Source organism: Centroberyx gerrardi, chromosome 12, assembly GCF_048128805.1.
Source record: "Centroberyx gerrardi isolate f3 chromosome 12, fCenGer3.hap1.cur.20231027, whole genome shotgun sequence".
Lineage (NCBI taxonomy): Eukaryota > Metazoa > Chordata > Actinopteri > Beryciformes > Berycidae > Centroberyx > Centroberyx gerrardi.
Genome location: NC_136008.1, coordinates 23,371,426 through 23,395,380, shown reverse-complemented (window position 1 = coordinate 23,395,380; position 23,955 = coordinate 23,371,426). Strand labels below are relative to the sequence as shown.

The following is a 23,955-nucleotide window of genomic DNA, read 5'->3' as shown; positions in this document are numbered from 1 at the left end:
CACATGATGTTAAGCACATTTATTTTAGAACCTCAAAATAAAATCCGCAACATGATAAAACCCCTTTTATTAAAATGATGTAAACATGATAAAACATGAGTGGTCCCATGGTATCCAGCATCCATTTCGCAGTTAAAAGCCCTTTTCCAGCAGCCATTTTCTTACGTAACACTCTCCTCCACATTAAGTCAAATACTGTTCATTTCCTATATGGGCTCTAGAGTGACAGACACAGATGAAAATGGCAATTCCAAACGGAAATCAGAATTAGCAAGATGAGCAGTTGATGAACAACATATCATAGAAAACTCCCCCCCCCCCCCCCCCCATGGTAACTTACTTCACTTGTATGCCATGCTTAAAATAATAAAAATAAAAAAATCTAGATTGTTAAGGCACACAGTGAATGAAACTGGATTAAAATCCACACAAAAAGGCATGCAGAGCACTACTGCATAGTGGTTGAGAGTTAGTCGCTCATGCTCCAGTGCCAGAATAGTGTTACTGTTAGTGGTGTTCTCCTGAGATAGCTTAACGGGAGCGTTTCAAATCCTCTTCACCTTGACAAACTTTGGTTCCAGCGACAGGAGCAATCTGTACAGAGACATAACTTGACCTTTGACCCGTTCTATCGTACAATGATCTGAGGAAAAATGGCTTGGCAGCACCTCCAAATTCTCTATCAAGTCCTTCATTATTACTAAGTAAATCTACAGTATGACATGATTTCCACATGGGATTAGTCTCCCTCCTACTTAGCGTCTGCAATTACATTACATTTACGAAGAGTAAGTGTCTAGATGCTAAAGGATGGCTTAAAATCCGAGTTTATTGCCCTGTACAAGTTGAAAGTGGCTGCATTTACACGGGAAGAGAATACCAGACGTGGCAAACATCTGACACTGTCATGGGGGGATAAAAAGAGACAATTCCAAGTGGTTTCTCCATATTTATGCAGCCCTGATAAGGTCTGACGTGCACCACGAAGAATTCAAATTCGAAGCACGGCCGCTCTGACAAAATGTCTTCCTGACTGCAGCGCTAGTTGAGCGGTATCTCTATGACGTCCTCCTCGATGATCTCCCCCTGCGGGACGATGACGTGATCCGGAGGGCTCCTCCTGCAGCTGAGCCCGGTGAAGGGGCTGCACCAGGACAGGGAGAACGGGCCGCCGAACGCCGTCTGCATGGCCTCCCAACATGGCACCTTGGCCCACTTCCCCGTCTCGCCCTTCAGACGCTCGATTCCCTGGGGAAGACACGACAGTGAGGGTCTGAGGTGAAAGGAATGGAGCTGAGACGTCTGTCATCCACATGCAATGACCATTAACTATAACAATATTGACGACGATACTAAAACTGGAACAACACACGATTATTTTGCTCATTTTTGGGCCGGATGCTCAGACACAAATCAAGTCTAGAAGCCTTCATTTAAAATGCTTTTTTTGTCAGCGATGATTCATTTGTTTTGCAAGAAACTCGCCCAAGATTGAACAAAATACGGTACAAAATGACGCAACAGCTGTCACATGCACCTTTGGAAGAGTGAACAGAGAACGAATGGTCAAAAAACGGTGCATGCATCATGCCGTTAGACACAGAGCTCACTCATTCATTCATTCATAACGTTTGGTTGAATCTGTGAAACCAAAACAGAAATGAAAAGGAAGGAGTCCGAGCCGAGTCACTTTGGCCTTCTGATTTAAATCTGCATGCGTGTGATGTGTTAAGCTTGATGGAACGGCTACTGTGACCTCTGTTGCAAGCTTACCTCCGTCAAGATTTAAAGGGTTGTCTGCTTCAGAAGCTTATTGGCACACTGAGTAACCAACCAAAGCAAATGCATGAGTGTGGAGAAGACGTCGCATGGGAGAGAGACAGATTCCAGACAGTACGATGGCAGTAGAATGGAAGACAAGGGGAGATTGAGAATTGACAATGAAGGATGTGACAGACAAGTGAGAAAAATGAAAGGATTGTATGCAGGGAAAGTAGAAGACTGAGTAACCTCTTTAACCCTTGAACAGCATCAACATACCATAATAATACATCAGGAGAAACAAAAAAACAGATTTGGGTATAACTGTGAAATCACATCTCACAAGAATAGAAGCCCCCCCCCCCCCCCCCCTCCACAAGCAAAGGAAAAAAAACGACACCCCAAAAACGCAAGCACACAAACAGAAAAAGTGGCTTTGCAACTGAGAAGTATTTATTCTCTCTGCGCATGTGCTGAAATACTTTCAGAATATTTAGAAAGACTTAAAATTTCTGTTAAAAAAACATCATCTTCAACATCACTCTCACCAGCAGGACTTGGCACCATCATACCAGCAGTGTTTCACCTACAATACTAAGCTAGCCTTCATCTGTACCATGCATTCAGATAACAAAGGATACATACGATATCATGTAAACAAAGAAGAGAATAACAAAATGCACACTGTAGAACAGAGAGCAGTTCACACAGGATCAAATCTTAAACATAAAGGATAGATACAAAGTGCAAATCAGCCATGTAGTAATAGTAGTTATGCAAAGTGAACGGTGACAGTTGAGTTTGTTAATAGTTTGTTAAATGCTTTATGTTTTGTTATAGTGCAGACACAGTCCAGCTACTATCCTGCTGCTGCATTAATAGTTGTATGCCAGGCAGATTCGCACATTTATTATAGGCTGGTTCCCTTTGACTCAACACAGAATGGAATACCTTCTCCAGCAAAGAAAAATTTAACACAAAACAGTGTCCTTGTTGAATTTCATGTCAAACCTTTCCCAAGCCGACGTGTATTTGAAAGACTAAATTTGGCACAAGTTGACAACATCAAAACACCACACACTGTCATGGCTAATCATTGGCCTAGAACACAAGGGGCTGTTTCAGTGGCAAGTGTTCATGCAGACACACAGATAGCGATGGTGTTACTGTGGGAGGCCAGATCTTCCTTTGAAACCAGGAAAAAAAAAAAAAATCTATATATATATATGTTACATCCTTTATGTTGACAGCCTCACTAAGTACAATCAATTCTTCCAACAAATTCCTCCAACCGTGTTTCACTGTTCTTGATTAAAGATAAATTGAGCTTGACAATTACCTTGATTGCACTTGATTGAACCCATTTAATTTCCACATTGAGCAATTACAAGAATGTGTTAGGTAAGACTTGTCACGACCAAAGCAAGCTGGCAATCAAAGGGATTGATTCTGCTTGGCGACACAAACAGAAAAAATAACATCCTGGCTTGATTTCTAACAAATCTCTTCCCTCCAACAATGGCTTTGTTCGTGTCAAGCATGTATCAGAAAGGAATCAGAGATAATGTTCCAGACTTGAGCAAACTGAAGGTAACAATTTAGTTTGAAATATTTGACGAATTTGCAGTATAATGTTTTAGGCCTTGCATGTGGTATTGTCAGTTACTTGTGAGCCTGTAAAGATAGGCTGAAAGCACCACATTTTAAGTACTTGATACCATTGAAAGTGTTTATTTTGCCCATGTCTGGAACATACTACAGACCAGTGTCTGACTGACGAGTGGAAGACCTCAGGAAAAGCAAGAGTAAACACAGGACAAGAAAGGAGAAGGCTTCTGTTATCAGAAACAGAAAAGATAGCTCAGAAAAAAAAAAAAAACACACATTAATCACAGAGTGTTTTGCAAACAGGATTCACAAGCTGAAAGTGTTTCTTTTTCTCTGCAACTCGGCTCATTCAAGGCAAAAGCAAAATAAAAGTAGAGCGCACTCTCTTGGCAACACAAAAAGCAGATGAAAAGCTGTCCATGGTTAGTGTGGGAGTTACAGTACAATCATGTTCAGCATTGGGAGCAAAGGGGGCCGCCATAGCTGAGCTCAGTCGGGCCGGGCCGGGCCGGAGGGGCGTGGGTGAACCTCTGCTCTCCCCCCTCAGTTTGGTTCTGACCCGGCTGGCTGGTTCCCTGCGCTGAGCTCTCACACCACATACTGGTAGGTCTCAGCCTTCCCGTGGTCGGGGGTGGAGAAGGGGCTAAACCACAATATGGAGAAAGGGTGTCCGAATACCGCCCTCATGTTCATCCACTTAGTTTTTTTAGCCCATCTTCTCTCTTCCTTTTTCAACTGCTCTATGCCCTGAAAACGAGAGACAACCAGACTTCAGTGGGTGTGCCTTTGTGACCCGGTCAGCGATGCCAGACCACATAAAATGCCTCGTTGCTTCGGTTTTCTGTGGTAGCACCTGTTCAAATCTCTATTCTCTTCAACCTACGAAATCTGAGAAGTAACAAAGGTCCTGAGCAACAACTAGGGCACAAACCCCAGTGTTTCTGGTTTCAATTGATTTCTCTACAAGGATAATATGACTGTATTATAATGCCTTGTGTTCTGTTGTATTTCCCTCGGCGTGTTGTACAGTCTCCAATATGTGAAAAAAAGCCTCCCTTCTCACTTAAATGTCCCATAACTGTCCTGGAGTTGCAGACAAAAAGAAGTTAGAAGCAGGAAAGGGAGTTATTTCAGAGTGGTTTGGTGAACTACAATACACAGGCACACCAATATCTAGGCTAAATGATTTTAGGATGGCACCAAACTTTAGAGAGGAGATACTGATTCCTTCTTCCACTGATACATGGACACATTTCAACCTATAAAAATACATTTCCATCGTTCAAGTACACTACAAAAAGCGGAACCCCAGACTGATTCCATGAGCAGATCATTTGAGCACTGGCAAGAGGAAATAAGGAGACCTAAGCCTACAGGTTAGATATGCAGCGAAGGCCTCGGCTTGCATGCCAAGAGACTGAGGCGGAAATGCTGCTAGCAGCAACTGGCGCTGGTGTGTGTTCTCAGAAAGTGAAGCCAGCCACTAACATGCAAGGTTAGATCATATTTTCAAACTGAAGTTACCAGTTAGATATTAAGGTAACTGCCAAAATAAAGGAAACACCTGAGAGCCTGTTTCCCCACAATGAAGAGTTCTGGTAGCTCTGCAAATATTATGAGCAAGAGCTGCTGGAAAAGACTGTTGAGGTGAATCCAGCTGAAAGTTATGAAGAATTCCTATGCTTAAGCTGAGATGTAAGAAGAGATGTAAATGAAGAGGGGAAAGCTTAATGCATTATTAAGCCTGAAACAGTAGAAACAGGTGATGTAAAGGGCGTACATCTCAGTGTTAGATGGTCCTAATACTTTGTACATTCAGAGCAAAAAGCCATTCTGTGATCACTTTTGTCCTGTGATGAAGCATTTCTATCCTGATGGGGGTGGACTTTTCCAGGATGAATATAACTACAGCGTGACTGAATGGTCAGTCTCCAGATCTCAGATCAGATCTCAGCCCAATAGAACACTAACGAGAGATCCTGGACCAGTGCTGAGGACACCGTTTTCCAGCAAATTATTTCATTTCTCATGGAAGAATGGTGTTTCAGCCCTCCAACAGAGTTCCACGCATCTGTGTGTAATCTGTGCACTCAAACAGTTGTGGCAACATATGGTGGCCCAGCACACTATTAAGACACTCAATATTGAAGTTTCCTTCCTTTTGGCAGTTACCAGCATCTGAGACAATGTGGTCAATGAAAAGTCACTGACTCAAGTTCAGGTCATTAAGACTTGAAAGTAATTTGCTGTCATCAGTCTACCTCAGGTCGTACAGGGATGTTATTTAGCTGTAAACAACCGTCATTAGAGGTCAAAGAGGCACTGTTAACGAAGCAAAGGTGGCAGCAGCAGCAGCAGCAGAGAGCAGGTCTGGGGGGCTGAAGAACAGAAGGAGGTAGGAAGAAGAGAAGGAAGGAAAGGAGGAGGAGCCTGGCTGGTCACTAAAGGGGGTCACTTACGGTCTCGTCGGTACAGATGGAGTGGACCTGGGTGCCGAACATCACAGAGGTGAAGATGAGGAAGAGGAGACCCTCAAAGCACAGGAGGATGAGGAGGATGACTGTTGCTGGAGGAGAGAAGGAACTGCACTCTGAGGGGGATGGAGGGACATGGAGGAAGAGAGGTGAGAGGGTAAAGCAGAGGATCATGTGAGGAGGTGCTACATAGTACATTCAAAGTAGCTCTGGCTCACTCTTGTTGACTCATTTGCAAAACTACGATGAGGATGCAACGCTTTGAAGCAATTCTGTCGACAGTTATGGCCAGCTGTCATCTTTTATTGTACTTCTGCTCCTTATCCTAAACATGCTCAAAAGATTTGGCCCATTTGCCAATCCTCGTCCTTGCTGAAGGATTTATTACCCGTGTCTACTGCTTCAAAAAGTTGCCTGTGTTGCCTTCAGGATAAGGAGGAGGTATTAGTTCAGGTTCAGAACAGCTTTATGTTGAAGAGTTAAGCAGGTCTGAAGACTTGTGACTACAGCCTTACCACAAATAGAAAGGGCATTCCCATTCAAATATGACATTCTTGAGTCGCCATTTGGTAACTCTCTAAGCCTCATGTACGGACCACACATGAGATAATGCTTACTTCCATGGCAACATTATCAAAATTGCATAAGCAACTATTGTAGTTGTAGCAAAGAAGATTCATGAAACCAGGAAATGCCCTTTCCATCCGCCAGGTGTGTGAGCAAGACACTAAAGAGCAGGATGCAATGGGGGGGAAAGGAGGAAAACTGAATTCTCTAGGAAAAATGGTCAGAGGTTGTGTGTCGACAAAACTGGAAATTCTATTGAAGCTTCCTGCCAATATGAGGGAATCAGTTGCTGACTCTGTGTCTGAGTTCGGACCCGTTTACTTCGCACAGCTAATAAACTACCTTAGCTCCTGCCATGCCGTATTTGCTCTCTCTTGGTTTAAACTGCTTATCTCTTTGCTGCTCTGACAAACCTCTATTGCTAAAAGTATTTCATGACTTGATTTATCTCTGCTTTGACTGAACTCTGAAATCTCAATATGATTGTCAAGTGGAAGACAGCAGTCTGGAATTCAGCCCTAACATATGGCACATCACATGTATTCCTCACTAAGGACGTCAAACAGTTATAAAACAGAGTCAAATAGTGGTATGGTCTTGCTGTGCTGCCACATGGATAGCTGGTGATTTTACAAATGCAATGTGTGTGCAATATGATCCTTTGTGTAACTGAGCAAACAAATGTGTCCTTTTCCACATGACAAAACGCTCCAATGGTAGGGAACTGATAAAATTCAACTGGAAGTCAACATGACGTTCAATATGCAAACCAAAATCAGAGAGAGTACTCTATGTTAAGAATACCCATCCAAGCACAGATACTGCCTGAGGCTGCTGTCTCCAGAACAAAGCTGGCCTGCTCTAGCTGGGCTGCTGGATATGACTGACCTTCAGACAGCAAGCTGCTAGCTGCGCCGCAGCCACAGTCCAGAAGGGAAAGAATGTGTCAGAAAGGATGAAACTTCAAAATGAAAAGGAAATAAAACATGAGAACTAAAGAGGGAGGAACTTGAAACAATGATCTTCATTGATGATTATGAACTTAAAAGCTACTTCATGTCCTTTTCAAACCAAAAGAGCAGGATGAAATGAGCTGAGGACTCCTGTCTTGAGGACTTAAGGACACATTTTGTTTTTTTTATGACTGAAGGGCAATGAGGGATACAGAGGGGGAAAAAACTCACTTGTCCAATCATCTTCAAAGCAGTAGAGGAAATGGAAGACCACCATGACCAGACAGTGGAGAGAGATGAGAGCAATGTACATCTGTGGAAAAGACAGGGAAGCATGAACCACAAGTTACTACATATCTGCATCTGTCCTGCATTACTACAACAAGTACTACTGATTTCCCAAGTAATTCCTCTTGGGGGTGCAGCAACTGTGCAACAGAGGTGCAGAAAAAAAGTGTGACTTCCATGAAGGCTACATCTGCACTCCCCTTCTCCTTGTTGGCCAAGGCTGAAAAATGGTCTTTGGCCTGGTTTATAATCTAATACAATTTTTTGGTATGCCTTCATTAGATAAAGAGGCTCATTCCTGTTCAGTGCATCTGGGTGATTACTCTCAGCCCACAGTCCAAGTGCCCCGCAGAGCTGGCATATAATAGAGTGTGTAAGAGTGTGTGTGTGTGTGTTAATTACTCTGTGTGCCTGGGTGTCCACTCTCAAGGTGCTGAACTTACTGTGAAAAGCACAAAGTACTTTTGGTTGTTCTCCCCGACACAGTTGTTGACCCAGGGGCAGTGGTGGTCCATCTTCCGTATGCAGCGTTTGCATACACTGTGATGAGGGAGTGAGAGGGAGGGAGTGAGAGAGAGAGAGAAAGTGTGAGGGAGAGAGAAGGGCAGATAAGATGAGAAGAGAGTGAGAGAGACCAAGAATACCACAGCACGAGTCAAAAGAATTACTTTCAACCAGCAGCAGTGGCAGCCTGGGATTACAGTGCAGCGACGGCTGTAAATAAGGCCTCATCCAGTTCAGCTACGAACTGTATCAACCCTCCAGGGCAACAACTCGTAATCGTGCACAAGGAAAAACATTAATGGAAAATGAGGGACACTAAGCTGTTGAAGGCCAAAGGCAGTTATACTATATCACTGAACTGCAGGGAGAGCAATTTCTACTCCACAGATTAACCAAAGTCATAATTTCTGATAATAGTTTGACATCTCCGCTCCTCTGAAACAAAACGCTGCAGCTCTAAGCGTGGAAATGGGCTTGTGAATTCCTAATGCGGCAGCAAGCGTTCGGTGTCCCTTTTGCCCTACCTGCAGTGGTGTGCTCGGTCAGGCTTGATGCTGCAGCACTTGGGACATTTGTAGACCACCTGCCCCGGTTTCAGCTGAAGGCTCTCTATGTACTCCTTGGTAGCATTCCCTTTTGGCACGGCCCCCTAGCAGGACACATCAACATACAGTAGGTGACTCCCGGGTAATTTGCAGCTCATTAATCATTATAATGAAATAACTAGGCAGAAGCTAAATGTACTATAATTTCATGAGATTTCAGCTCCATTAATCAACACGATATAACGGCAAAGACGCTGAACTTGTCTGCATGACATTGAGAATCAGTGCAAGATAACCAGTGACCTAATTTCCAACTTGTGTGTGTGTATGTGTATGTAAGTGTACATGTGCAATTTTTTAATTTTCTATTTCAACTTGCTTTACTGGCATGACAAGTACATTCCTGTGTTGCCAAAGCGAATGGGTGAAAAAGACAATCAATAAAAGACATTAAATAGATTTCACAGAAAACAAAACAAAGAAATAGAACATAGAAACAAAAAGAGTAAAACACCTAAAGTGAGCATAAGATTGTCAAGAAGTTGATGAAGTATCTATCATCTGTCCTACAGATAGTACATACAAACCCATATTGCATACTATTTGAACATATACATTATATAATATTAAGCCACATACATTTCTGAGCATGTGTTTGTGCCTGCACGCATGCATGTGTGTGTGTGTGTGTGTGTGTGTGTGTGTGTACATAACCCCAGACAAGCCCCCACTCACAGGGTCGGTGCACATGGCCCTGAAGTGTGAGGCAAGGGCGAGGAAGGCCAGGCTGTTGAACAGGGTGCCGTTCACGATGCTGTACGTCAGGTTCTTGGAGGGCAGCAGCATCACAAACAGCACCACGAACTCGGCGTACAACACCAGCAGCCAGGTGATGACGCCGCACACGATGCCGCAGGCGTCCCTGATGAACCACATGGCGGAGGCGGAGGAGGAGGTGATGATGTCTTTGGAGATAGGGATGCGCTGCTCGGCCTGTAGGCAGCCGGACCCGGACCCCGCCTGCCCTCGCCCATGCTCCACATCCCTGCATCTGTGCACCGGGCTCTTCATCCTTCATCCAAGCTAGCTGCCCGCTGCTGCCACTGGACCCGCTGCGCCTTCAGGCTTCAGGCTCAGTCACCGCATGCTGGGGAAGAGGAGCATGAGGAGAGGGATTCAGGTTAGAGGTAAGATTCTCTAAAGCACCTTCAAGGGGGAGTCGCATTTGATTTCAGGTGTGATATGTTATTCTTATGTCTTGGGTCTGTTTGGCCTCCCTCAGCCAGAAACAAGAAAGAGTTTGTCTCATCCCCTGTTTTCATAGCATTTTATAGTGTTTTGTGTTGTATGTCAACATATTTTTATTTTGTATTCCACCAAGGACCACAATGGAAACACTAAGTAACACTTCCTTGTGCTATCCTTTATTGTGCTATCCTTGGGAGTCAAAATACATGAATTGGTTCTTTTACTTTATTATGTTTTTCTGTTTCCCAAATCGGATCTAATCTAAAAGAAGAGCACTCAATTTAAGAAATTGTATTTGCTATTTCCTTAGCCTAGGACAGTTCCATGTAAATTTGTGAACATGAAAAACTCTCTCCTAAAGCTAGAAACCACACACAAAAAAGACTCTAGTGTGTGATGTCATCAGCATGTATAACCTGAAGCTGCTCCACTGGCAATGAATGGGAATTAACTTTACAGATTTTGAATGTGTGAGGTCCTACACCTGAAATGAACAATGTGACATCATGGATTAGGGGGTGGGGACAAACTCGTCTGTCGAACAACAGGGGACTGCAAGAATTGCTCATTAAAACTGAACTGTCCTACGTTGCAGCAAAAACATTTGAATAGTGAAATTGAGTAGGGAGACACCTCTTCGGCTGCAATGCCTGGGTTCAAGCCTCCATGTCAGCAAGCACCCCCCCTGCTGATGTGTCCTTTAGCAAGACACTGAATCTCTACCAGCTCCAGGGCTGCTGTTTCATAGCTGAGCATGACCTCTGACCTCTCTGAGGGAGGGGGCAAACAAAAAGAGAACTGCCCCACATGGATCAATAAAGCATCAAATAAACCCAACTCAGATCTCACAGATCTCTGCAAATCTCATAATTAGGGCTTTAGCAAGAGATGACACAAAGCAATAAATAATAATAAATAAAAACTTAAATAAATATGTTATTATTTAAGACTGTTATTCTTTAAATAACATTCATACAAGCGAACATTCTGTCAGGCACGCACTGAGACTTTTAGAAAAACATTTTGGGGGTAAAAAGAATGCAATCTGGACCTATCGATGCGGACATGTCATGACAAGGAAGCCAGAGGTGAAATTTGGTCAGTTGTGTTAGCCTGTCAAAGCACAGTCACTCTGTAGAGGTCAAACGCAGCAGTGAGCAGCACAGTGCTGCAGTCTGACTCAGTGCCACACTGCCTGGATCTGTGGAAGCTCAGCGAGTCGAAGGCAGCGATGTAGTGGTAAACGGAGAGGTGGTAAACCATGACCTCCAGGCGGTCATCTAATAAGGCATCACAACCACAAATATAAACAAAATCTATTCTATATACAGCAGAGCATTGACTGGTGTTTTATTTATTTTTTTACCTAATAAGACCGTATCCTCATATAACTTACATCAATTTGATACTACCGTCTATAATGTATGCTATGGATTCATGTCATAAATATGTACGTCAGCCTGAAATATGTGTAATCGCTTGTCCCGCAAAAGATGGGTCATCTGAGTTAGTGGGTTTACCCTCCACTACACCCCTGTTCGAGTGGATGACAGAGTTGCTTTATTGCTCTCAAGTAAGCAGGCTGGCTGGGATATTGTTGTTAGCCGAGTTAATAAAGCAGCTATTGATGTCAACTCAGTTAACGCGTCATTTAGGCAGCTTTAGTAACGTTAGATAACAGTAGATAGAACAGTTAGATAGCCAGTTTATAGGCCTATACTGACACCTTACTGAGACCAACAGCAGCACCGGGGCAGAGAGAAGCACGTTAACATTAGCTTAGTTTAGCTTAGCCGGTTAGCTAACGTGTACGAGCGAGCGTTTGCTGACCTGTTTTCCCATTCCCGTCAGTCTGCTGGCATTCAGATGGAAAGCGGTAGGCGCCTGGGAACGTTTGGTTGTTTTAACATGAGACTAACTAACGTATATTCCGTGTCATTCCTGATGGAAGATGAGCATCCTTCCTCGGTTTTCGCTGCTGCCTGTAGCTCCCCCCAGAAACCAACCCCCGCCCCTTGAACAACAACAACACGTCACGGTGTGGGAGGAAGTTATTGGAGGCGGACCAATCGGATCGTCAGAAAGGTTTCACGCCTTCTTACGTCAAAGGACACGCCCAAACACGCCTACTTCCAGATTTCTTTCTATCTATCTATCTATCTATCTATCTATCTATCTATCTATCTATCTATCTATCTAACCCTGTCTGTCTGTCTGTCTGTCCACCCACTTATGGTTTAGGTAACCTGAGATCTCAGGTGGCCACACTATAGGCTACTACTACTACTATTACTACTACTACTGCTGCTGCTACTGCTAATAATAATAATAATAATAATAATAATAATAATAATAATAATAATATTAACAACAACAACAATAATACTAATAATAATAACAAGAATTATATTTGTATTATTATCAAAACAAAGTTACATATTGATATGAAGTAACAAGCAAATAATACTTAAGACAGTTACATTTCAAAGTGTGGTGCATGTTTATAAATCAGATTCATATACTAATGATATTCTTACAGTTTAAAATCAACAAAGTAGTATTTCTAATGTAAAATAAAAACAAGCACAATGGAACAGTCATATGTTATGCAAATGTTAATAGTTATCAAATGCCTGTATAATATATATAAAATTAGTTTTCAAAAGACGATTAAATGAGTAAATAAAGTCTGTCAGTGTAATTTCTTCAGGCAGAATATTCCAGAGTCTTGGCGGTCAATGAGGTTTCCTATATTGGTTTATTGCAACCTTCAGGTCAGAATACATCAGGGAGAGAGGGGTCCCTCATAAAACTGAATACCCAGAGAACGTGTGACCATAAATAATACAAATCCATAAGGAGGCACTCCAGACCTTAAGGGGCTTCCTCTCCATCTTGAAGGCCCCATGAATCATCACCCACTGCCTATTCAGAGCCTATCCAGGAGGAGTGAGACTCATGGTGACCACTAGAGGGCGCTGCCAGACAGACGACTCCTGCTGTCTGAGTTTGGGCAGCTACATGGATTAATTCCCATGTTGTACTGGTTGCATAAAGCTTTGATTTTCAACTTTTCCATAGTTGCAACATATTTATTGATTAGTAGTATCATATTAACCCTTATTAAATATGAAATTTATTGAAGTTAATATATTTTTATATTTACATTCTGGCTCTAAAGTACACCCATGTGCACCGAAACCCATTACAGAGTGCAATACATCTAAATATCATGGACACATAACAGTGATGAGTGGTCAGATCATAATATTCCCACTGGACACATTACAGTGTAATACACAGCTGCGGGGACATGACTGCTGCCCCCAAGCATTCACAATAAAGTTGTCATGTGGTAGTGAAACTTTGTATGGCGGTGAAGGAGTCCATACTGACTGAAATAGTAGGAGTGGAGTCTTGGCTCGATGTGGACCCTCATGTGTCTTGGGAAATAAAACATCGACGACTCTGCCAAGAGAAACTCTCCACTGGCTTGGGGAAACATTCAATTCTGCAAGGTCTCAAGCAAAATTAGTTACAGTCCTGTTATGTAAACAGGAAAATTAGGAAATTCAACCAACCATTAAAGTTTTTCACGCAGTATTTTTTCCACACTGCAGTGTTTTATATGCAGAGCAGTCCCTTTGATATATGTGCCGCTTATTGCAAGCTGGTATACATCTGGTTTAACAAGATTGGCGACTGGCTGTATTATCTGTCCATTAAGCTCTGAGGTTTCTGTGAGAATGTGATGTTATTTTTTTCAGTCACAGAGCTGGGCTTAATTTGAGCTCCAGGGATCAGGTCAGCAAGATCCCAAGAGCTCTCTCTCTCTCTCTTCTCTCTCTCTCTCTCTCTCTCTCTCTCTCTCTCTCTCTCTCTCGCAATTCAATTCAATTTGAGTTGGCTTTATTGGCATTACAAGAGAACGTTATGACTATGATCATTGCAATATTTCAGTATATAGAGAACATATGTACATAACACTCAACACAGCAACGTAAACCACAGTATCTTTGCCATTTCAAACCATTTCTCTAGTCATCTGACAAGCACATGCAAATTTAGCAGCAAGCCCAGCAGATTTATCTCCCTCTCTAAGCTCATTGGGGTGTCCAGACCGAGGGCAGAGAAATCCGGTATCAACACTTGGAATTAATTTAAATACATTTTCTTATGTTTGCATATTTAGGACATTAAAATATGAAATGCATCTCTGTTTCTGTCTTGTTTAAATCACACAGCCTCTGATCTTGTGGCTCTCTCTCTCTCTCTCTCTCTCTCTCTCTCTCTCTCACTCAATGGGTGATATGATAAAATACAGTACAATTAATCCCTGCTCTTCCCTTTGTATCAGTGTACATGGGTGTGTATGTGTGTGTGTCAGAATCTCTTTAGTAGTGGATCTGTGTTGCTGTGAATTCAGCTCCCACACACAGAACCTCCAGTGCAGAGTGAGTATCAGTCGATTTGAAGTGTATGCAACTAGTGTTTGTGTATATAAAAAAACAAAAAATGACGTAAGTAGATTCAGTTTTTTTTTATAAGAAATTTAAAAAAGAAAAATAGATAAATGGGTCAGGTGAAAAGTAAGAAATCAGTAATTAATCTCTCTCTCTCTCTCTCTCTCTCTCTCTCTCTCTCTCTCTCTCACACACACACACACACACACACACACAGCTGGTTGTCCTGTTCTCAGCTGTGGTCCCTAATGATGTGCAGGAACATGTATATGTGTCATCACAGCAGGTGGGGACGGAGAGAGGGACTTGACTGCCAGTTTCCATCAAAAACTGCATGACTTTATAATCTTCCGAGAGAGTCTGAGGCTCACAAGGGACATTTCAGCTCATCTGTTGACAACCAACACAACTTACTCTATTATATCTTTGGCACAAAACGTGAATTACAATTTAAGTAGTTTCTGGGAAAGCACAATGCCACACAAATGGGGGACCTACTGATTTTGTTTTTGTGTTTGTGTTTTGGGATGCAAGTGTTAAGAAATGCAAAGCACATGCACAATGTAAACTGAGCATTGTATGCAATTGGCAGCCAAAGGCCTTCTAAAGATCCTCTAATATCGTCTAATCCTCCAGAGATTCATCTATCAGCTGTGAACTCAGCTGTGTCAAATTCCTTGGATTCCGCCTTCACCTTCCCTTGAAAACAGGATGAGAGCATCTTCAGCTGAATCAACAAAGGATGCTCTTTCCGCGGGAAACGAGAACGCTCAGTTCCTCAAAAGCCATTCCTCGCCCAACTGTACGGGTCAATCATCGAAAGCATCCTTTCATTTTCCATCACAATCTGGTTCTCCGCTGCCTCCCTCCCTCCATGCCAAGGCTAAGCTCCAGTCTGCACTGCTGTCAGCTTCCCTCACTGAAGTCAGGGTGAAGAAGAAAGCCGGCAACACCCAGGCTGCAACCTGTTCAAATCATTTTCCTCTGGGAGATGCTACTGGGCCAGTAAGAGCAAGAGCATTTAAGAAGTTCTTAGGAAGGCAATTTCTCAATATGTTCTTAAAACTATTTCTCATTACTCTCATTTCTTACAAACTTCTCTTGGTTACTTGCATATAAACCTCTCAAATAGGGCCTTCCTAGCAACCGCGATCTAAACAACCATAGAATTCTTCATTTAAAGGCCTAATGTATCCCAGAGTTTCCCTATCGTTGAGTAGGTGGGGTGGGTCACCCTGCCTTAAAGCGCTGCAAACCCACCTAAACAATTTCATTTCTGTTTCAGTGGAGAGTTTTAGTGTCGCATGATGGTCTAAATGCTGTTTCAGAGGCTTGACAAGAATACAATTCTGGGGGAAACACTGAATACTTGGATTTATCGGCAGCTTCACTCCAAAAACACTCCAAAAACAGACCCTCAAAAACCCATACTGGTCAAACCCTAATGTCTGCATAAATCTTTATGCACATCACTCCTTTAGCCTCAGGAAAAACCTCTCAAAACTCATTTAATGTATTCCCATCCTGCTCACTACAGTTATCTCATAGTGTGTTGCTTCATGGCACTGATGGAATTTCACCTATAGTGGCAATGTATGCTATATAGTAATAGATACACAGAGTGATATCTACAGTCTGTCTATCAGTCCCCTTGCACTAAATATGAGGTCCTCCTGTCTTGTACCATGCATGCAACTATGAAGTTATGCCATTCCTGAAATTCCTGTTCATTCTGTCTTGAGAAATAAAGTGACTGCGATTCTGATTCTGAATACCTCTGAAATGCGTAATGCATCAGCAATTGCACTTAATAATATGTTAGCTCAAGTGGCATGTCGACAGTCTTTGCTCTCTAATAAAAATCAAAAGGAGGCGGCTGGATTTATTTTTTTATATCCCACCTGAAAAGACGATACAACCCTTGAAACACCCACACACAGCCGTCTCCGCACAGCCGCTCTGCCATTCAATGACCATTTTTGGCTTTGGGGCAATTTGCTCTCACCTTTGTGTCTCCTGTTCCCCCACAAGTCCCCCCTTCAGACGAGCGGGGAGTCGAGCTGCTCATGTACCGACGGCGTTTTGCATTTGCCTGTGATATAACGGGTGGCTGCTGAACTGGCCAGAGGATAATGAGGGCTGTGTGGTTTCTGGCCATGCAGGGATCCAAGGTGAGGGAGGCATGTGGTGAAAGGGACAGAGTGTACGTGTAATGAATGGAGATGCTGCGGTGACTCACACTCTGCCTCTGTCTGAGCCGCTCTCTGCCTGCCTGCCTGTCTGTCACTGTCTCTCTCCCCATCTTCTCTTCATACTTCTTACATCCTTCTATGTGACGTCCTCTTTGTACCTGTCACTGTCTGCCTCTGTCTCTCTACCTGTTTGTCCTCCCTCTGCTTCTCTCCATCTCCCCTCTCAAGCGAGGATAAACTCCCCTCACTTTTCTCGCCCTCACTCCATCCTCTGTAATTCCTTTCAAAATGGTTTTGCACCATCAGAGTCCAGAAGTGCCATTTGAAGCAGTTCAGAGAGCTTTTTTTACCACCAACAGGGCTTGATCAATAATGCAAAATTAGCTTTAAATTAGAGGACAATCTATGAACTGCGTCTAAGATCGATATCTGATGTCCTGCCTTGCCTGGCTTACATTCCTTTTAAAATTGCATTTGTTAGAAAAATCAATCATTAGGAAAGTTCGTCATCGTAGTTTCTCTCCAAATGCAAGGAACTGTTGGCTCACTATGAGTATGAAAGGTTTTAATTATAGATATAAATCACAGCATGATTCCTCTGTGGTTCATACTGTACGTCAGCAATAGTCTAGAATTATGAATATGAATGAATATATTCTAAGTAATGCTGGAGCAGAAAACATTTTGTCCACCTGCCAAATGTCTGTGGATCTACTAGCATTTGGCAACTATTTAGTACAAAGTTAGGGGAGGCACTACTTATTTCATTTACATTTCTTGGGGAATAGTCTTGAATGCATGTCTGTGTGCATATGCATACAACTATTTATCTATGGCCACTATTCAAAGTCAATAGTAATCTGTTTGTCACAATAAAAGTTTTGGTGGAGGAAGAATGCTATGCGGACCTACTTTGAGTTTTATAGTTTAGTCTTTGTCCAGCACCAGTGAAGGATGTGCATGTGCATATCGCTGTCATTTACTCACTATCCAGACCTATAAAACTGTAATATTACCAGGTATTGTTTGAATTCGACAAAGAAAATGTGATATGTGTCTAGACAGATATATAGATGGAGAGAGAAAAAGAGGAGAGAGAGGGAGAGTTGTACACTGCAGTCCTTGTTCTGATATCACGGATGGATGTACTGCAGAAAACAAAATAAAGAACTGAACAGAATAACAAGCGCCGCAGCCTTGGTGAAGCTGCCATTCAAGGCTAAAACAACAGTGTGGCCTGTCTCTCCCACAGAAACCCAATCCCTTTAATAAAACCTCTTGAAGACCGCTTTACGTAGGCTCCCGCATCAACTCTTGTTGATTTGTTCTGCGAAAATGAACGACAAAACAACAGTTCCTCTAAAAGGCCCTTAACGTAAAGGTTGTTTCAGCGGCTGTTAAAGAAGTGAGGCGCAGCACAGGTAAGAGTTTTTTACATCACTCCTCATTTTATTCAAGCTTTTATATTTACAGTATCTCATGAAGGATTATCCGGACGCGCTCTGCTCCAGCTGGTCTTGACTAGATGTTCGTCCATGTCCTCTCTATGAGACAGAGTATGGAAGTACATTAAGTGCACACTCACTCAACCGTAAGTAGAGAAATACAATGTTCCTAGTTCTTCAGGCGACACAGCTAATAGTGTGTATAAAAGTATGTCTGAAGATGTAATGAGCTGGAATTGGAGAACAAAGCAATCATGGTTACATCGGGCGAGGCTTCTGTAGGGAAACCTTTTTGCCTTTAAGTGCAAGCAGAAAATGACACGGGTGAAGATCCGGGGCTACTGTTTAATGAAAAGACAGAGAGCGGAAGTGGAGTGAAAAGGTGCTTCCATTACCAATCCTGCCCCATTTTGTGCGGGTCTGGCTGATTCAGATGGCTTTGATCAGGTTTCAATGGGAGTTCAGTGTTGAGAGAAGGCTGCTCGTCATCATCGCAGCTCACGTAAGCAGCTGGACAATTCCAGGAAACAGTAAATGTCAAGGAAATAGGAACAGAATAGACTTTACACCCCAGGAACCGTACAGTATTTCAACACAAAACACCCATCAAAGACCCATTAGCAGCCTGATTAGATTCCAACTGGGCAGTAAACATGGAAACAACAGCAAGTGTAGCCTATTACATGTATTTCCACTTTTTTCAGCTGATGACATTCAGTGATCTAATCAAACTGGTATGAGACCAAAAGAAGAAAAGTCATATAACATCTTGGTTGAGATGATGGGGTCTGAACTGAGCGACAGAACCTCTCTGATGCACAGACACCTGACCAGCGCTGTTGTTGTTAAAGCCTGGGTCTCTCTTAGCCTGCGGCGTGGGAGGAGAGGTCATATGATCATCAGGGACATCCCATTGTCACGGCGCCACGTCAGTCTCTGTAAAGCACCCTGTTTCATCTCCTCCCCACGGGAAAAGATGGAGCGAAGATACTGAAGGGGATGAAGTGCAGAAAATATGAATAAGATAGAGGAGAGAGGGAGGGGCTGGGGGGAAAGTATTTGTGCAGTTTGGCACGGGGAAGGGGATGGGCAGAGATACAAAGGGCTGGACTGTTTGCATAAGTAACTTATTATTCTCAGTGGGATGAAAGCCTCTCTGAGTGGATCACAGATACTTGAGCAGGCTTCTCTTTTCTCTTTCATCTCCATCCCTTTCTTTGATCATGGCTGATTGAACAGTAGCTGTGACTCCCCCGCGGTAGGCCTACTGATACAGTGGAGACTTGGACTGACAGACAGGCGAAAAACATATGATGCTGTCTATACTGTTGCTCAGTAACTTGTACTTTGTATTACTTACCAATGTGTCCATTTTGCTTTTCATTTCGTGGTCGTAAATTTCTTACTATACATATATATATATATATATATATATCAAGCACAAACTTACTTATTAACGTAGCCATTTGATTTTGCTATTATCAGAATCGTAAATTTAAATTATTCAAAAGAACATATTTCCATCAACTGCTTTGTTGAGAAAATGTGTGGCTTTTGTGCTCCCATTTCAAAAGAACTTCCAGCCTAAAAGGAATCCATATAGGTTGTTGATATTGAAAAGTTTAGTCTTCATTTGTGAACAGATGTTGATGAAGAGATTTAGATGAAACTTTAATGATCCCTGTGGGAAAATGTGGTCTTTGCTGCAGAAGCAGAGAGAAAGATATACATACAGGAGGTTGAAGGTAATACAAGTGATCATAACAAAAGAACATATTGAGAATAATATAACAAATAAATAAATGAAGATACAGAAGTCTCTTTGCTTTCCATCTGTCTTATACAGATGGGAGAACACACTGCATGTACAATGTGATTTGTAACATTATCAGATCCAATTTACAAATGGAATTACAAATGGAGGTAACATGCACAGAAATATCTGCAGACACACAAATGTGCATTGTATGTTATTCACATTATCAGATCCAATTCACAAAAGGAAGTAGAATGCATACAGTAATTTGTCCAGAAATGTGTATCCACTTGTATACAGAGAAATGTAGAGTTAATGTGCATGAATGCAGATCAGATCAAATCACAGACAACACACAGACTGCAGCCTTTTCTATTCTAGCTTTGATAGAGTTGTTCACATTCTCCAGCGTTAATTGTCTGAAATCACAGCAACGACATTAAGAGGATATTGCCTTACTTCAACAAAAGGAGAAGCCTAAATGAAAGAAAAAGACTGGAGGGCGGACTCCTGAGAGCGTTTAATCAAAGTGATGTCACTTAATCAATAGGATGCCACCTCTCTGCAAATTTTACCCCAAAGGTTTGTTTGACCTTTAACGAGACTCCATGTGAATATTGGCAATGTGCCTCGGACGATACTTAAAATTATTGACAGACACACACACACACACACACACACAGGTTTGTAGTATTATACTTGTGAGGACAAGTTACTACATTCATTCCCCAACCCCTTCACCACTTTATGCCTAACCATAACCTTTACCATACCCTATACCCATTTTTCTAGTATTTCCAGATCTACCTGACCTACATACCTTTCTCCAGTCGGTCAAGTTTGATCTATTTTCTCCACTAACTAAACCCAGTAAGATATCTCTACACCTACTAGACCAGAAAAGCCGAACCCTGAGCTTAACCTCTGGGGACCCCATTTTTAATCTGCCATTTCTTCACTTTACCTTGTGGATATTTCCCTCCCGCAAATAAATTTATAGGTAAGGTAAATCTGTACGAGGAAAAGGAGGAACCCCTGTGCCTGTGTACTTTTGCACCTAAGGGGGCACAACAGTTATCTCACCTAAACCTAATGCTAATTCTAACCTTAACCTGAAACCCAAGCCACCACCCTAAACTAGCCCCTTAAAGAGGTGAAGATTTGCAAAATATCCTCACGATTTTTGCAACCTTTCTTTCCTTGAGAAGACATTTGGTCCTCACATGTATAGAAATACAAGAACACACACACACACACACACACACACGCACACGCACACATACACACACACACACACACACACAGCAAAACACAACAAATTGACTTCCTGAATCTTTTGTGCCACAAATGAAGGTAAAAGCACTTTGTCGGTCATTATGTTGTCAATAAACTCTTACTATATGACACAAAATGAACCTTTTCACAGCCTGGTCTGTCCTGGCTGACGCTACTGGGGCGTTTATTGCTGGTTATTTTCAATGCAGTGCCAAACCAGAGAAAAGCTGAGGGTTGGACTTGGGGGTTGGTATCCTCTGATACCATAGTGCTTTTCCCACTGTCATTTTGATTTGACAACCTCTGAGGTCACACAGGGCCATTAGAGTCAGCAGGATCCAATCCGAACAGAAAACCCAAATAATGCACTGCTGAAGTCTTTCATATGACTGCAGCGCTAACGTCATGAGTGCAATTTTTTTTAAGTGAAAAGAGAAAAATCAATGATTTGCTGTTTCCTGCAGTTGATCCATGGAATATATCTGTTGAAATGACAAAATATTTCATACAGTATGAACCAAAACAGTCCTGTTGAACATGTCAACATGGCATGTTGAAAGAACTAAGTCAAGCCATTTCTGTGATTCTGCATTCAGGAAATCCAGCCCAGTCATTTGAACTACAGTGAGAAATTATAATGGCATGGCACCATGTCATAGGTGCTGACAAAGTTTGGTAGGTTGTGTTTTTAAAGTTTTCAAGTTCTTTCTAAATCAGGTTTAATGAGGCACCTTTCCCATCCCTGCCATAAGTATTCTGAAAAATGAAAACATTTTGACCTCTTTGTGACTGACAAGATAAAGAGCGGATCAGAGGAGTTTGGACAAAAGCTTGGTATAATCATTCTAATCATCTTCAGTGTGCAGCCTAGCGGGAATCAAACTAAGGGATCACAGTGCATTTCTGTCATTCTAATGATGATTATAATGATGATAAAATATTTCATTTAAAAGTATCTTTTATAACCTTAGAGCTGCTGAAGGCCACTTTGGAGAAATGAGCAACTTTGGAGAAATGAGCTCCCTCCCTCCCTCCCTCCTGTAACTCTTAACCTTAGTAAACTTAAACTTAATAAATTCCAAATCTTTTACACAAAGCACAGCTCTGCTACCTCAATCTAGTTGTTGCTGAAATATTTGCTGGCAATTTTTTTTTTTTTTATCAAACATAGTGTAGATTAGTCGCTGCAGTTGCAAAGTTATAGCTAGATGTTACACCTAACCTGAACTTGAATTTGGCTCCTTCCTGATGAACACGCCTGGTGCCGTGGGAAAATAACTTACTTCCTTACATAAGTTTATTCCAGTTCCATTATTCAGTTTGCAGTAAGGCAGTTTCACATCATATCTTCAGTGGACATACTTGTGTTCTCTCTGCAGTTTGCAGGGTGGTCAGGACTAGATTAGAAGAATAAGAATGTGCATGCTTGATTGACAGGCAGTAGGACCGCCTCCTTGCAAACAGCTCGCCTGATGGGTTGAGGCCTTGCGGGATCAGTGAGATTTTGGAGAGCCTGAAAACAGAGGTAGGAGCGATCACAGAGGCCTGATCTTCACCCAGACCATTTGAATTACTCGTAGCTGACTGGGTGTTATAACATTTTCACCAACTTAACCCTAACCCTAACCCTATAAACAAAAAGAAACGTGCCTGCCCCAGCTTTAAGCACATTGGAACTGAAAAGGATGATTAAAGACAGCCTATTCTACAGGATGTCAGACCTTGGAGGCGTTTTGTTCTATTCATCATGGAGAAATACCAATTTTAATGAATATGATGAATTCCAAATGCCACATGATTCATTCTGAATTCAACATGTAAAAGATTAGAATGAGAGTTATGAAATCTATTCAGTAAGTTCAACAGAAAAAGAGAGAGAGGGGGAGAGATATGTCTATAGGTTTTAATGACACACTTTGTTTAATGTCATTCTACAGGCTTTCCGGAGCAAACAGTCTCACCAAGCTGAAAGAGAGGAGGCAGAAGGGATGGGAGGCTCACAGCTCAATACACCAGCAATCTAAGTTAATGCACCGCAATCACAAGTAAACCACTCCGGCAACTGGAGACCATTTGTGTGCCCTGGACAAACACACACCGGTCTAACACGACCACCTACAGCCATTCTGATGAAATAGACTCCATCTCCCCTGTGTAAACAGCACAAGAGAAGCAGAGTGCACCCACATGGCCGGCAATCACCACTAAAACGCTGCCACAACCGCTGGCTCCCATCACAACATAGGAAAACGACATTTAGCTCTTACAGGGACAAGGCTGAACTGCAGAGAGCAGCCTGTTGCCTGTATTCCCAGCAGAGCACTACCACGAGTCCTGCCTGTGTCTCCTGAAATCTGACCTCAGTTAGAGTGCCCAGCATCAGAAGAGAACTAGAGTGCTTTCATACCGCCTCACTACCTGTGTCCTGAACCAGGAGCATCAGTCCAGAAACAAGCCTCCATCTCCACTAATAAAGAAATAAAGATTGACGAAGGCAAAGATATAAAGATCAAGAGTTTTTAAGTGGGTAGATAGAGACACAGTCCACTACAGCTCCAGATGCCTGAAGCTTATCTACCTCAAACACTCCTCACCGTTTAAGCTCAATTTGAAATCCTTGTCATCTCTACTCAACTTTGAGCAACAAGCCAGATTTACACTAAACTAACATAAGATTGGGGCAAAACTTAAAATTTAGATTTGGTGCAGGTTAGGTAGGTTTGAAATCCCATATTATCGTTTTTTTCTCAGAGGCTTTCTTAAAGTGGTTCTTCACATCTAGAGAATTCCACTCAGAGGTCAAGAGTGATGTCTAGTTAGTTGCAGTTTCCACGTTCAACAGCTTTATATCTATATTAGATATAACCCCTCTGATG

The 23,955-nt window shown here is 42.3% G+C and overlaps 1 protein-coding gene across 2 annotated transcripts; it reads right to left on the bottom strand.

The window, feature by feature from the left end:
• Positions 1-52: 52 nt before the first annotated feature.
• On the bottom strand, positions 53-11,934 carry LOC139921700 (palmitoyltransferase ZDHHC3). 2 transcript variants are annotated; one of them, XM_071911999.2, is made up of 7 exons: positions 11,779-11,934; positions 9,436-9,847; positions 8,680-8,804; positions 8,095-8,191; positions 7,595-7,676; positions 5,829-5,959; positions 53-1,248 (listed from the first exon to the last, which is right to left on the bottom strand). In XM_071911999.2, exons 2-7 carry the CDS (start codon positions 9,769-9,771, stop codon positions 1,042-1,044), a joined length of 978 nt encoding a protein of 325 aa, XP_071768100.1. In that variant the 5' UTR covers positions 9,772-9,847; positions 11,779-11,934; the 3' UTR covers positions 53-1,041. The 2 variants fall into 2 exon arrangements, with proteins under 2 accessions (XP_071768100.1, XP_071768101.1); XM_071912000.2 differs by having other exon boundaries at positions 1,110-4,116.
• Between the last annotated feature and the right edge of the window lie 12,021 nt (positions 11,935-23,955).